This window comes from Saimiri boliviensis, chromosome 17, assembly GCF_048565385.1.
Source record: "Saimiri boliviensis isolate mSaiBol1 chromosome 17, mSaiBol1.pri, whole genome shotgun sequence".
Taxonomy (NCBI): Eukaryota; Metazoa; Chordata; class Mammalia; order Primates; family Cebidae; genus Saimiri; species Saimiri boliviensis.
In genome coordinates this window covers 43,849,491-43,863,329 of record NC_133465.1, presented here as the reverse complement: position 1 = coordinate 43,863,329, position 13,839 = coordinate 43,849,491, and the positions used below count along the sequence as shown (strand labels likewise).

The 13,839-nt window shown below is 40.7% G+C and overlaps 1 protein-coding gene across 3 annotated transcripts in view; it reads left to right on the top strand.

Moving 5' to 3' along the window:
• Nucleotides 1-13,839, top strand: part of NPEPPS (aminopeptidase puromycin sensitive) — a 101,555-nt gene that overhangs the window by 60,607 nt on the left and 27,109 nt on the right. For all 3 annotated transcript variants that reach the window (XM_074388658.1, XM_039475946.2, XM_074388657.1), the window contains exons 10-13: nucleotides 1,388-1,552; nucleotides 3,400-3,504; nucleotides 4,241-4,301; nucleotides 9,536-9,645. In XM_074388658.1, coding sequence (XP_074244759.1) covers nucleotides 1,388-1,552; nucleotides 3,400-3,504; nucleotides 4,241-4,301; nucleotides 9,536-9,645 — 441 coding nt within the window. The remainder of the gene's footprint in view (nucleotides 1-1,387; nucleotides 1,553-3,399; nucleotides 3,505-4,240; nucleotides 4,302-9,535; nucleotides 9,646-13,839) is intronic.

The following is a 13,839-nucleotide window of genomic DNA, read 5'->3' as shown; positions in this document are numbered from 1 at the left end:
CCATGCCCAGCTAATGTCTTGTATTTTTGGTAGAGACGGGGTTTCACCATGTTGACCAGGATGGTCTCGATCTCTTGACCTCGTGATCCACCCACCTCAGCCTCCCAAAGCGCTGGGATTATAGGCTTGAGCCACCGTGCCTGGCTTACTTCTTAATTTTTTTAGAGACGGTCTTGCACTATGTTGCCCAGGCTCATCTTAAACTCCTGGACTCAAGTGATCCTCCTACCTTGACCTCCCAGAGTACTGGGATTATAGGAGTAAGCCATTGTGCCTGGCCTGCTTTCTTTTACTAATAGTCTTAATCAACTTTAATAAAATTTAGATTAAGACCTTTAAAAATTTTTTTTAAATTGATTTTATCTGTCACTCATATTTTTTGTCCATTTCATTTACTACACATTCTGATTTAACAGGTGATAATTTCATATTCCGTAAGTGCTGAAACACCATTCATTTATGAACTACAACATTTATGTTTAATTTCACATAATTTTTATATAAGCAGCACTGTTTTTCAGTTTCTCTTGAACATTGAACTCATTAGTCAGTGGTTTTCCCCTGTCATTTCCGTTTTTCTTTATTTGGCTCTGATAGTTTTCTGGTTTTTTTTTGTTTTTGTTTTTGTTTTTCAGAGATAATCCTTTACTAAATTCTACATGATATTTTCTATACTTAGGACTGGGTGCAAGTGGCTCATGCATGTAATCCCAGCACTTTGGCAGGCTGAGGCAGGAGAATCGCTTGAGCCTAGGAGTTTAAGGCTGCAATGAGCTATGATGGTGCCACTGCCACTCCATCCTCGGCAACAGAATGAGACCCTGTCTGGGTTTGAGGGGGAAGTTATTTATAACGTGTTGAAAATATTCTTTGGCCAGGCATGGTGGCTCACACCTGTAATCCCAGCACTTTGGGAGGCTGAAGCAGGCAGATCACTTGAGGTCAGGAGTTCAATACCAGCCTGACCAACATCCAAAACCCCGTCTCCATTAAAAATACAAAAATTAGCTGGGCATAGTGACACACCTGTAATCCCAGCTACTAAGGAGTACTCCAACCTGGTGACAGAGTGAGACTTTGTCTCAAAAAAAATAGGAAAAGAATATAAAATGACCCTTAGATAAAATTCTGATATCACCAGTTGGCCTTTCTTGACATCTCTTTTAATCTTCTCCCTCTTTTTTTCGTTTTTTGTTTTTAAAGAAATGCTCAGTGTATGATAGTCTTCTCTCTTTTTCAGAAATGTGAGTTCTTTACCCAATGTTTTGAACTGAATTTTAGTTCATTAAATTGTGAGTTTTGGAGTATAGTAGAAGGGACATGTGAGTTTCTTAGATTAGTAGAATGACAATCATTTCATTTAAGTATTTTCATCTTTTGTTTTTAGGAATGGTGGACTCATCTTTGGTTAAATGAAGGTTTTGCATCTTGGATTGAATATCTGTGTGTAGACCACTGCTTCCCAGAGTATGATATCTGGACTCAGTTTGTTTCTGCCGATTACACCCGTGCCCAGGAGCTTGATGCCTTAGATAACAGCCATCCTATTGAAGTGAGCCGTACTTTCCAACCATTAGCCTGTGACTGCTCTCATTTACAATGAAATACGTAATTTGTTATATAGATACTTTGGATTTTGAACACAAGAAAAAAGAGCATAGGCTATTCTACTAGTTCATTTTTCCAGTCTTAAAAAGCTAATAAGTCTAAGTTCTACTTATTTTTTGAGATGGAGACTTGCTCTGTCGCCCAGGCTGGAGTGTAATGGTGTGATCTCGGCTCACTGCAACCTGCACCTCCCAGGTTCAAGAGATTTTACTGCCTCAGCCTACCGAGTAGCTGGGATTACAAGCGCTCACCACCATGCCTGGCTAATTTTCGTATTTTTAGTAGAGATGGGGTTTCACCATGTTATCCAGGCTGGTCTCAAACTCCCAACCTCGTGATCCACATGCCTTGGCCTCCCCTGCTGGGATTACAGTCCTGAGCTACCTCGCCTGGCCAACATTTCTTTTTAAGGTAGGCAGTATAAAAAAAAATTGGTCTGGCTAGTGTCGTGGCTCATGTCTGTAATCCCAGCACTTTGGGAGGCCAAAGCAGGTGGATGACCTGAAGTCAGGAGTTCAAGACCAGCCTGACCAACATGGAGAAACCCTGTCTCTGAAAAAAATACACATTTAGCCAGGGGACATGGCACATGCATATAATCTCAGCTACTTGGGAGGCTGAGGCAGAAGAATCACTTGAACCCGGGAGGTGGAGGTTGCAGTGAGCCGAGATTGTGCTATTGTACTCTAGCCTGAACAACAATAGTGAAACTCTGTCTCAAAAAAAACACACAAAAACAAAATTGGTCTTTGTAAAGCAGGGCCTGTGTACCCATACACATTCATTAAATACATTTCTATTAAATACTATGGGAGAGGGCCAGCACGGTGGCTCATGATTTGGGAGGCCAAGATGGGAGGATCGCTTGAGGAATTGTTTGACTAGCTTGGTCAACATAGCAAGAACTCATTTCTATTAAAAAAAATTATAGTATGGGAGAAATCATACCTGTTAGGTAACACTATGGTTCCATTGTTTATGTCAAGGAAAATTCTGGACATGTTATTTTATTGTCAGGGTCTGCTTTGTGAATACTTTAATTCTATTAACTTAGCTTATCCTTACCTCAGTTTATATATATAAATTCTGCATCTAAAGAACTAGAGTTGGCCGGGTGCGTTGGCTTACGCCTATAATCCTAGCACTTTGGGAGGCCGAGACAGGTGGATCACCTGAGGTCAAGAGTTCAGGACCAGCCTGACCAATATTTACTAAAAAATACAAAATTAGCTAGGCATGGTGGCACATGCCTGTAATCTCAGCTACTTGGGAGGCCGAGGCAGGAGAATCACTTGAACCCGGGAGGTGGAGGTTGCGGTGAGCCGAGATAATGCCATTGCACTCCAGCCTGGGCAACAAGAGCGAGACTGTCTCAAACAAACAAACAAAAAATACCTAGAGTTATAATCCTACTTCAATGTATTTAATTTAATTAGGGTTCCATATAATTGTAAGTCATTACAATTTGTACAAGAAATCTAATGTTCTGCACCTCCATGTCTTCCTTATCCCTCCCCTACAACTCCACCAAGAATAAACAGAACCATAGTTACTTCTCTCCCAGCAAAACAAAGGACTGGAACCCAGGCTCTAAGGGATGACAGAAATCGTTTTCTATTTAATTTTATTATTATTAGTTACATTTTTTTGAGGATTGTCATTATACATTATGAGTGAGTTAAAGGCAAAAAATATATAAGTTAGAAGGGTTTTCCTAGAAAGCGTTTTATGTAATTCAGTATTACAGGCTATCTGCTTCCTGTCATAACCCTGAATCACACTGTCTGCCAGGTCAGTGTGGGCCATCCATCTGAGGTTGATGAGATATTTGATGCTATATCATATAGCAAAGGTGCATCTGTCATCCGAATGCTGCATGACTACATTGGGGATAAGGTAAAAAAATTTTTTTAAATATTTCATTATTTTATGGTGAAGTCACAGAGTTTTGCATGAAAAAAGTCTCACTTTATTTGGATTAAGTTCCCAAATAGTTTCTGGCTTGTCTTCATTTTTTTTTTTAATGACCAAAAAGAATGAGAATTCAATTTATTTGAAGTTGATTACTGTGGTCTCTTAGATGAATGATGTGCAAGTATGTTTGGGAGTGGGACTTGGGGGCTAGCATAAAACTCAAGAGCAGGCCGGGCGCGGTGGCTCACGCCTGTAATCCTAGCACTTTGGGAGGCCGAGGCAGGTGGATCACGAGGTCAGGAGATTGAGACAGTCCTGGTCAACATGGTGAAACCCGTCTCTACTAAAAATACAAAAATTAGCTGGGCACAGTGGCGCACACCTGTAGTCCCAGCTTCTTGGGAGGCTGAGGCAGAAGAATTGCTTGAACCCAGGAGGCGGAGGTTGCAGTGAGCCGAGATCGCGCCATTGCACTCCAGCCTGGGTAACAAGAGCAAAACTCAGTCTCAAAAAAAAAAAAAAAAACTCAAGAGCAAGAGTAGAAGGCATAGAGTACACATTATTAAATAAAAGGCAGTAGGCACCAGTGGAATATATGTATTTCAGCGTATCTGATAATTGAGTATTTGAGTAAATTTGTTTCTGATTACTAATATGCAAATATACTATAAATTCTGAGATCTGACTTACCTGGATTTTAAAAATTGTGTTTTCTCAGGACTTTAAGAAAGGAATGAACATGTATTTAACCAAATTCCAGCAAAAGAATGCTGCCACAGGTAATCTTTAGTAGCTTGAGATAGAAATGGAGAGAAAGTATTATCACTCTATCCAGGCTGGACATTTTATTTTTGTTTTGAATACTTAACTTCAAGGTCAGGATTCATGTAATAAATGGAAATAAATTAGCCTTATTTGAAGCCATGTTCAGATTGAATATCTCTAATCTCAAATTTGAAATGCTCCAGAATCTGAAACTTTTTGAGTGCTAACATGATAAGGAAATGCTCATTGGAACATTTCAGAGTTTGGATATTCCAGTTATAGATGCTCAGCTAGTAAATATAATGCAAATGTTCCAAAATAAAAAAAAATAGGAAATTCAAAACACTTCTGGTCCCAAGCATTTTGGATAAGGGATACTCAATCTGTAATCAGTCATTGGGTCAGCGTGAATCAGGACTCATTAACCCTTTGGTCATCCTCTAGCATTCTGCTTTCCATAACTCAATACTTTGATATTTTGCCAATTTAAAGAGTCTGGGCCAAGTCTGGTGCCTCATGCCTGTAATCCCAGAACTTCAGGAGGCCAAGATGGGAGGATTGATTGAGCCCCGGAGTTTGAGACTAGCCTGGGCAACGTAGTGAAACCCCGTCTCTACAAAAAAAAAAAAAAAAAAAAATTAGCTGGTGTGGTAGCACATGCCTGTGGTCCCAGCTACTCAGGAGGCTAAAGTGGGTAGGGTCACTTGAGCCCAGGAGTTTGAGGTTACAGTGAGCAATCATGCCACCACTGCACTCCAGCCTGGGCAACAAAGCAAGACCTTGTCTCTGAAAAAAAATAAAGGGAGTACAGTCATTTGTTGCTTAACAACAGGGATATGTTCTGAGGAATATGTTTCAGGCAATTTCATCAATATATGAACATCATAGAAGGTACTTACATAAACCTACAGTATGTCCTAGGCTGTATACACCTAGCGTATATGGTATATACCCTATTGCTCCTAGGCTACAATATACCTGTACAGCATGTTACTGTACTGAATACCATAGGCAGTTGTAACACAATGGTATTTGTATGTCTAAACATTTCTAAATATAGAAAAGATACAGTAAAAATATGATATAAAAGATGCTCCAGCAGCCAGCTGATATGCCTATAATCCCAGCACTTTGGGAGGCTGAGGCAGGTGGATTGCTTGAGTCCAGGAGTTTGAGAACAATCTGGGGACCATGCCAAAACCTCATCTCTACAGAAAGTACAAAAATTAGCTGAGTGTGATGGTGTATGCCTACAGTCCCAGCTACTTGGGAGACTGAGATAGCAGAATCACTTGAGCCTGGGAGGTCAAGGCTGTAGTGAGCTGTGATTGGGCCACTGCACTCCAGCCTGGGCAACAGCAAAACCCTGTCTCAAAAGAAAATAAGATGCAACACCTGTATAAGGCATTTACCGTGAATGGAGCTTACAGGACTGGAAGTTGTTCTAGGTGAGTCAATGAGTGGTTACTAAATATGAATGCCTAAGACATTACTGTACACTACCATAGACATCATAAATACTGTACACTTAGGCTACACTAAATTTATAAAAATTTTTCTTCAATAATAAATTAATCTTAGCTTACTATAACATTTTTAATTTATTTTTTAATTTTTTTAACTTTCTGATTCTTTTTGATAATTTTTTTTTTTTTGAGTTGGTGTTTTGCTCTTGTTGCCTAGCCTGGAGTATAATGGCACTATGTTGGCTCACCGCAACCTCCATCTCCCAGGTTCAAGTGATTCTCCTGCCTCAGCCTCTGGAGTAGCTTGGATTACAGGCATGCACCACCATACCTGGCTAATTTTGTATTTTTAGTAGGGACAGAGTTTCTCCATGTTGGTCAGGCTGGTCTCAAACTCCCAGTCTCAGGTGATCTGCCAGCCTCGGCCTCCCAAAATGCTGAGATTACAGGTGTGAGCCACTGCACCTAGCCAATTCTTTTAGATTCTTAACACAGCTTAAAACACCAGCACATTGTACAGCTATAAAGGATATTTTCTTTCTAAAAAAGCTTATTCTATCAGCTTTTTTCTATTTTTGAATTTTTTTATTTTTAACTTCGTAAACTTTTTCTTAAAAATGAAGACACACAGGCCGGGCGCAGTGGCTCACGCCTATAATCCCAGCACTTTGGGAGGCCGAGGCGGGTGAATCACTAGGTCAAGAGATAGAGACCATCCTGGTTAACAAGGTGAAACCCCGTCTCTACTAAAAATACAAAAATTAGCTGGGCATGGTGGTGCGTGCCTGTAGTCCCAGCTTCTCGGTAGGCTGAGGCAGGAGAATTGCTTGAACCCAGGAGGCGGAGGTTGCGGTGAGCCGAGATCACGCCATTGCACTCCCGCCTGGGTAACAAGAGCGAAACTCTGTCTCAAAAAAAAAAAAAAAAAAAAGAAGATACACCTAGCAATTTGGGATGCTGAGGTAGGCGGATCACTTGAGGCCAGGAGTTTGAGACCGGCCTGGCCAACGTGGTGAAACCCTATCTCTACTAAAAATACAAAAATTAGCTTTTTTTTTTTGAGATGAAGTTTCACTCTTGTTGCCTAGGCTCCTGTAATCCCAGCTACTTGGGGAGCTGAGGCAGGAGAACGGCTTCAACCCAGGAGATGGAGGTTGCAGTGAGCTGAGATCATGCCACTCCACTCCAGTCTGGGCAGCAGAGCAAGACTCTATCTCAAAAAAAAAAATAAAACCACAAACGAAGACAAAAACATACACATTAGCCTAGGGTTATGCAGGAACAGGATCATCAATAATACCACTGTCTTCTGGCTCCACATTTGTCCCACTGGGAATTCTTCCTGGACAGTAACACCCAGAGTTCTTATCTCCTATGATAACAGAGCCTTCTGGAATAGCTCCTGAGGGACTTGCCTGAGGCTGTTTTACAGTTTTTCTAAATAGGAGGATAATCTAAAATAATGACAAAAAGTATAATACAAATATATAAACCAGAAACATGGTTATTTATCATTATCAAGTATTATGTACTGTACATAATTGTATGTGCTGGACTTTCATGTGACTGGAAGCACAGTAGGTTCGTTTACATTAGGATTGCCACAAACACGTGGATATTATATTGTGCTACAACATTATGAGAGCTATGATGTCAGTAGTTGATAGGAATTTTTCAGCTTCATTATAATCTAGTAGGATCACTGTTGAATATGCAGTCCTTCATTGACCAAAACGTCATTATGCAGCAAATGACTGTATCTAATTGTGTATTAGATTAAAATACAGATTTTAAAATAAAATTAAGATACAGATATTTAAATACTTGTGGTACTACATTGCCTTTATGGTACAGTCTGGACGTCTTTGTAAAGTGTACAGTCTTGAACAATGCAGCCTTATCTCATGTTACTCCCAATCATATACCCTCTGTTTTTCAGCTTATTGAATATATTGCTGTTATTGCTATTTTCTATCTTATACTTTCTTTTTTTGAGATGAAGTTTCACTCTTGTTGCCCAGGCTTGAGTGCAGTGGTGTAATCTTGGCTCACTGCAACCTTTGCCTCTTGGGTTCAGGTGATTCTCCTGCCTCAGCCTCCCTTGCAGCTGGGATTATAGGTGCCCACCACCACACCTGGCTCATTTTTGGTATTTTTTAGTAGAGACAGGGTTTCACTATGTTGGCCAGGCTGGTCTCGAACTCCTGACCTCAGGTAATCCACCTGCCTCAGCCTCCCAAAGAGCAGCAATTACAGGTGTGAGCCACTGCGCCGGGCCTAAATGCCCTTTTCCCTCTTGTCTGTCTAATGAACAACTCATCTTCAAGATGCAGACCAAAGTCACCTCTTGTGAAGCTTTTATTTACTTTAGATGTCCATCATTTTAGTACATATCACATTATATTGCAGTTTTGTTTTCCTTACCACCAGTGATGTTGACCAGAAGAGTTTTTCAGTATTGTATCATCAGCATTGAATTTTTTTTTTTTTTTTTTTTTTGAGACGGAGTTTCGCTCCTGTTACCCAGGCTGGAGTGCAATGGCGCGATCTCGGCTCACCGCAACCTCCGCCTCCTGGGTTCAGGCAATTCTCCTGCCTCAGCCTCCTGAGTAGCTGGGATTACAGGCACGCGCCACCATGCCTAGCTAATTTTTGTATTTTTAGTAGAGACGGGGTTTCACCATGTTGACTAGGATGGTCTCGATCTCTTGACCTCGTGATCCACCCGCCTTGGCCTCCCAAAGTGCTGGGATTACAGGCGTGAGCCACCGCGCCTGGCCAGCATTGAATATGTTTAAACTTAGGTTAATTGAATGAGTATAACAGTCTTAAGTTTGTCAGTGATTATTTAGTAGCGATCTTGAACATGTTTCAATTTCTTTTTTCCTCCTTGTTTGAATTCATCTGTTTATCTTTTATTATAATTTGTAATTTTTCTTATAAATTAGAATGATTAAGTATATCTTAGAATAAAAGACCAGATTTGACCAGGTGTGGTGACACACCTGTAATCCCAGCACTGTGGGATGCTGAGGCAGGTAGATTGCTTGAGCCCAGGATTTTGAGACCAGCCTGGGCAACATGGTGAAACCCAATCTCTACAAAAACTCTAAAAAATTATGGGCCGAGTGTGGTGGCTCAGGCCTATAATCTCAGCACTGTGGGAGGCTGAGCCAGGTGGATCACCTGAGTTCAGGAATTCAAGACTAACCTGGTCAACATGGTGAAACCAGGTCTCTACGTAAAGTACAAAAATTAACTGGGTGTGGTGGCACATGCCTGTAATCCCAGGTACTTGGGCAGCTGGGGCAGTAGAATTGCTTGAACCTGGGAGGCGGATGTTGCAGTGAGCTGAGATCATGCTGCTGCACTCCAGTCTGAGCAACAGAGCAAGATTCTGTCTCAAAAAAAACAAAACAAACAAACAAAAAAAACGGGCATTGTGGTGTGTGCACATGCAGTCCCAGCAACTCAGGCAGCTGAGGTGAGAGGATCACCTGAGTCTGGAGGTTGAGGCTGCAGTGAGCCGTGATTATGCCACTGCACTCTAGCCTAGGTGACAGAGTAAGACCTAATCTAAAAATATACCAGTTTTTATGATAGAATTTACTTAGTTGTGGAAGAGGGGTGGCAAGGGGAATGTTAATTTGGCCCACTGTTTTGTTTCCTAAACCTGAAAGAAGCAAAGAATTAGTCAGCAATGTGTTGTCAAAAGTTAATAAAATTTCTGCTTTAAGAAAATAAAAATATAACATTTTAGGTTATCGTTGTTTGTCTTCTAGAGGATCTCTGGGAAAGTTTAGAAAATGCTAGTGGTAAACCTATAGCAGCTGTGATGAATACCTGGACCAAACAAATGGGATTTCCCCTCATTTATGTGGAAGCTGAACAGGTAAACATATGAAGTTTTTCCATTTGTCTGATACTGTATTAAATTAAATTCATCACAATATTATCAAGTTTGCTTTTCTGTACTTTAAGTTTTCTAGTGACATTTAACCAGCCCTGTTACTAATTTTACCCCCTGCATCATTAAAATTATCCATACTTAAGATAGAAAACAAAATGTCTATGTGCTTATCTTGTCTCCAGGGAAAATACTATACATTTTTGATATAATTCTAAAAACACCAAATATAGTTTATTGTAGAAATGCAAGGTTGGTTTAACATTTTTCTTTTTTTTTTTTTTTTTTTGAGACGGAGTTTCGCTCTCGTTACCCAGGCTGGAGTGCAATGGCGCGATCTCGGCTCACCGCAACCTCTGCCTCCTGGGCTCAGGCAATTCTCCTGCCTCAGCCTCCTAAGTAGCTGGGATTACAGGCACGCACCACCATGCCCAGCTAGTTTTTTGTATTTTTAGTAGAGACGGGGTTTCACTATGTTGACCAGGATGGTCTCGATCTCTCGACCTCGTGATCCACCCGCCTCGGCCTCCCAAAGTGCTGGGATTACAGGCTGAGCCACCGCGCCCGGCCGGTTTAACATTTTTCTAAAAATCAGGCCAGGCGTGGTAGCTCACACCTGTAATCCTAGCACTTTGGGAGGCCAAGGTGAGCAGGTCACTTGAGGTCAGGAGTTTGAGACCAGCCTGGCCAATGTGGTGAACCCTGTCTCTACTAAAAATACAAAAATTAGCTGGGCATGGTGGCATATGCCTATAATCTCAGCTACTTGGGAAGCTTAGGCAGGAGAATTGCTTGAACCAAGAGGCAGAAGTTGCAGTCAGCCAAGATTATGCCACTGCACTCCAGCCTGGGCAACGGAGTGAGACTCTGTCTCAAAAAAACAAAATCAAACAAAACAATGCATTGATTTATAATTATTACATTAACAGAATCAGATGCAAATATTGAATAATCACTGATTAGATGTAGAAAAAAATTTGGTAAAATTTCATACCCACTTAACGATATCGTTGTGTAAAATTTGTTTTTAATGTTGATTGGATGACAGTATGATTTTGATTAGAATTGCAGTTCATTAATTGAACCGTTATCTGAATTCAGAGAGGAGTACTTCAGTATAGGTTATACTCCAAAAGGACTGAGAATTACACATCATCCTATAATGCCTACCAAAAAGTGATCTTAACTGAGTTTTATTTTTTTATTTTATTTTATTATTATTTTTTTTTGAGACGGAGTTTCGCTCTCGTTACCCAGGCTGGAGTGCAATGGCGCGATCTCGGCTCACTGCAACCTCCGCCTCCTGGGTTCAAGCAATTCTCCTGCCTCAGCCTCCTGAGTAGCTGGGATTACAGGCACGAGCCACCATGCCCAGCTAATTTTTTGTATTTTTAGTAGAGATGGGTTTCACCATGTTGACCAGGATGGTCTCGATCTCTCGACCTCGTGATCCACCCGCCTCGGCCTCCCAAAGTGCTGGGATTACAGACTTGAGCCACCGCACCCGGCCTTAACTGAGTTTTATTAAATAAAATTGTTCTCTTTAATTTCCTTGCCATGGTTTTGTGAGCTGCATGGGGAATTAATTCCTGTTCATTTTTAGAGAAGTGAATTCATAGTACCTTTTTAGTATATGTTTTTTCTTGTGGTCCTACATTGTCCACAAAGCTTAAGTTTTTTTTTTTTGTTTGTTTTTGTTTTTTAATTGATACAAGGTCTCACTGTATTGCCCAGCCTGATCTGGAATTCCTGGGCTCAAGTGATCCTCCCACCTCTGCCTCCCAAAAGTGCTGGGATTACAGGTGTGAGCCACCTCTGGCCCAGCCAAAGCTAAGTATGTTTTACAAATAATTAATTTCTCAGTGTGGCAATCTAAGTTATAAATTTGCTTTTCTGCACTTTAAGTATTCTAGGTGACATTTAAACCAATTCTTGTACTCTCAGAATGCTCCCAAATTTACGTGGAACATTTTAATATGTAAGCTTGCAAATTACCCTTTCAAAGCCAAATTTTAACTTTAAACCTGATTGGATTTTACAATAAAGTGTGCACATTGGAGGACCTGTTTCGGTTGCCCGAACTTGGAAAGGCAATTTAGGGATCTAATTGATCATGTTTGGTGAAAAAAAATACCTGTAAGTTTAGTGAGCTATCATTGTGACCATTCTGTTTCTTTGCAGTCTTTTTTCTGCACTTTGGACTAGTCTATCATAGGAGATGACTAATTGAACTTGATGTTCACACTGCATATAGACTGACTTTTTAAAGAACATTAACATACAAAAATTATTGTTACTTTCACCTCTGGGCATTTAATACCCTCAAAACTATTGAACAACTGTGCTTATAATACTGGGAGGCCAAGGTAGGAGGACTGCTTGAGCTCAGGAGTTCAAGCTAAGCCTGGGCAACATACTGAGACCTCATCTCTACTAAAAGTCAAAAAAACTAGCTGAACATGGTGGTCCGTGCCTATAGTCCCAGCTACTTAGGAGGCTGAGTTGGGAGGATCGTTTGACCACAGGAGGTGTCAAGGCTTCGTCCAACCTGGGCAACAGAGCAAGACCATGCATAAAAAAACAAACTATTGACCTGGCACTGTGGCTCACATTTGTAATCCCAGCACTTTGGGAGGATCACTTGTGCTCTGGAGTCTCAACCAGCCTGGGTAACACGGCAAGATGCTGTCTCTATCAAAACAAAACAAAACAAAACAAAACAATTGAAATATTAATGATTACACATAAAGCAGATTATTAAGCCGTAATTTTTTTTTTTTTAAGCAGGACACACTTTTAAGAAATAATAGTTTATCAGTTAGAACAGAGAACATCGATTGGGTGCGGTGGCTCACTCCTGTAATCCCAACCCTTTGGGAGGCGGAGGCGGGCAGATCCCCTGAGGTCGGGAGTTTGAGACAATCCTGACCAACATAGAGAAACCCTGTCTCTACTAAAAATACAAAAAAATTAGCTGGGCATGGTGGCTCATGCCTATAATCCCAGCAACTTGGGAGGCTGAGGCAGGAGAAACACTTGAACCTGGGAGGCAGAGGTTGCAGTGAGCTGAAATAGCATCTCAAAAAAAACAAAAAAACAAAAAAACAAAAACTAATGCCACATTTCTTTGCAGTGTTATTGAAACTCTTTCCATCCGGCTGTTTTCAAGGTCTTGCTTTCTTTTGTTTTGCTGTTTTTTTGTCTACAGGCACAGCCAAACTCATCCTCCATTTTACATTGTAATAAAAGGTTATGGCCTGGCACAGTGGCTCAAACTTAACAATCCTAGCAGTTTAGGAGGCCAAGGTAGGAGGATTGCTTGAGCTTAGGAGTTCAAGATCAGCTTGAGCAATATAGTGAGACACTGACTCTAAAAAACTAAAAATAGGCCGGGCGCGGTGGCTCAAGCCTGTAATCCCAGCACTTTGGGAGGCCGAGGCGGGTGGATCACGAGGTCAAGAGATCGAGACCATCCTGGTCAACATGGTGAAACCCCGTCTCTACTAAAAATACTAAAAAAAATTAGCTGGGCATGGTGGCGTGTGCCTGTAATCCCAGCTACTCAGGAGGCTGAGGCAGGAGAATTGCCTGAACCCAGGAGGCGGAGGTTGCGGTGAGCCGAGATCGCGCCATTGCACTCCAGCCTGGGCAACAAGAGTGAAACTGCATCTCAAAAAAAAAAAAAAAAAAAAAAAAAAACTAAAAATAAATTAAAAAATATATTAATTCAATTAAAGGCCTGTCTGTTGCTCTTAATTCTTTTGAGGCCGGGTGTCGTGGCTCATGCCTGTAATCCAAGCACTTTGAAGGCCAAGGCAGGCGGATCACCTGAGGTCAGGAGTTCAAGACCAGCCTAACCAACATGGTGAAACCCGTCTTTAAAAAAAAAAATTCTTTTGAGAATAGGAGAGCTGTGTAACATATAATATCTTGATTATGATCTATTTCTCACTTCATATTCCCCAAATATAAATATTTTTGCTCTAATTCTGAATCAATTTAAAAACTTTCAACTCAAGGAAATCTGTGTGATATATAACTGATTATATATATATATATAATTAGTATCTAGTGTTAACCTTCATTAATAGTTTCCCTATGGCAACAAAGTGGCTGTTGCTTTCTCACTTAAATTTTTTCTTACTTTTTCAATTCTATTTCTTGTGGTAAGTTTATCCA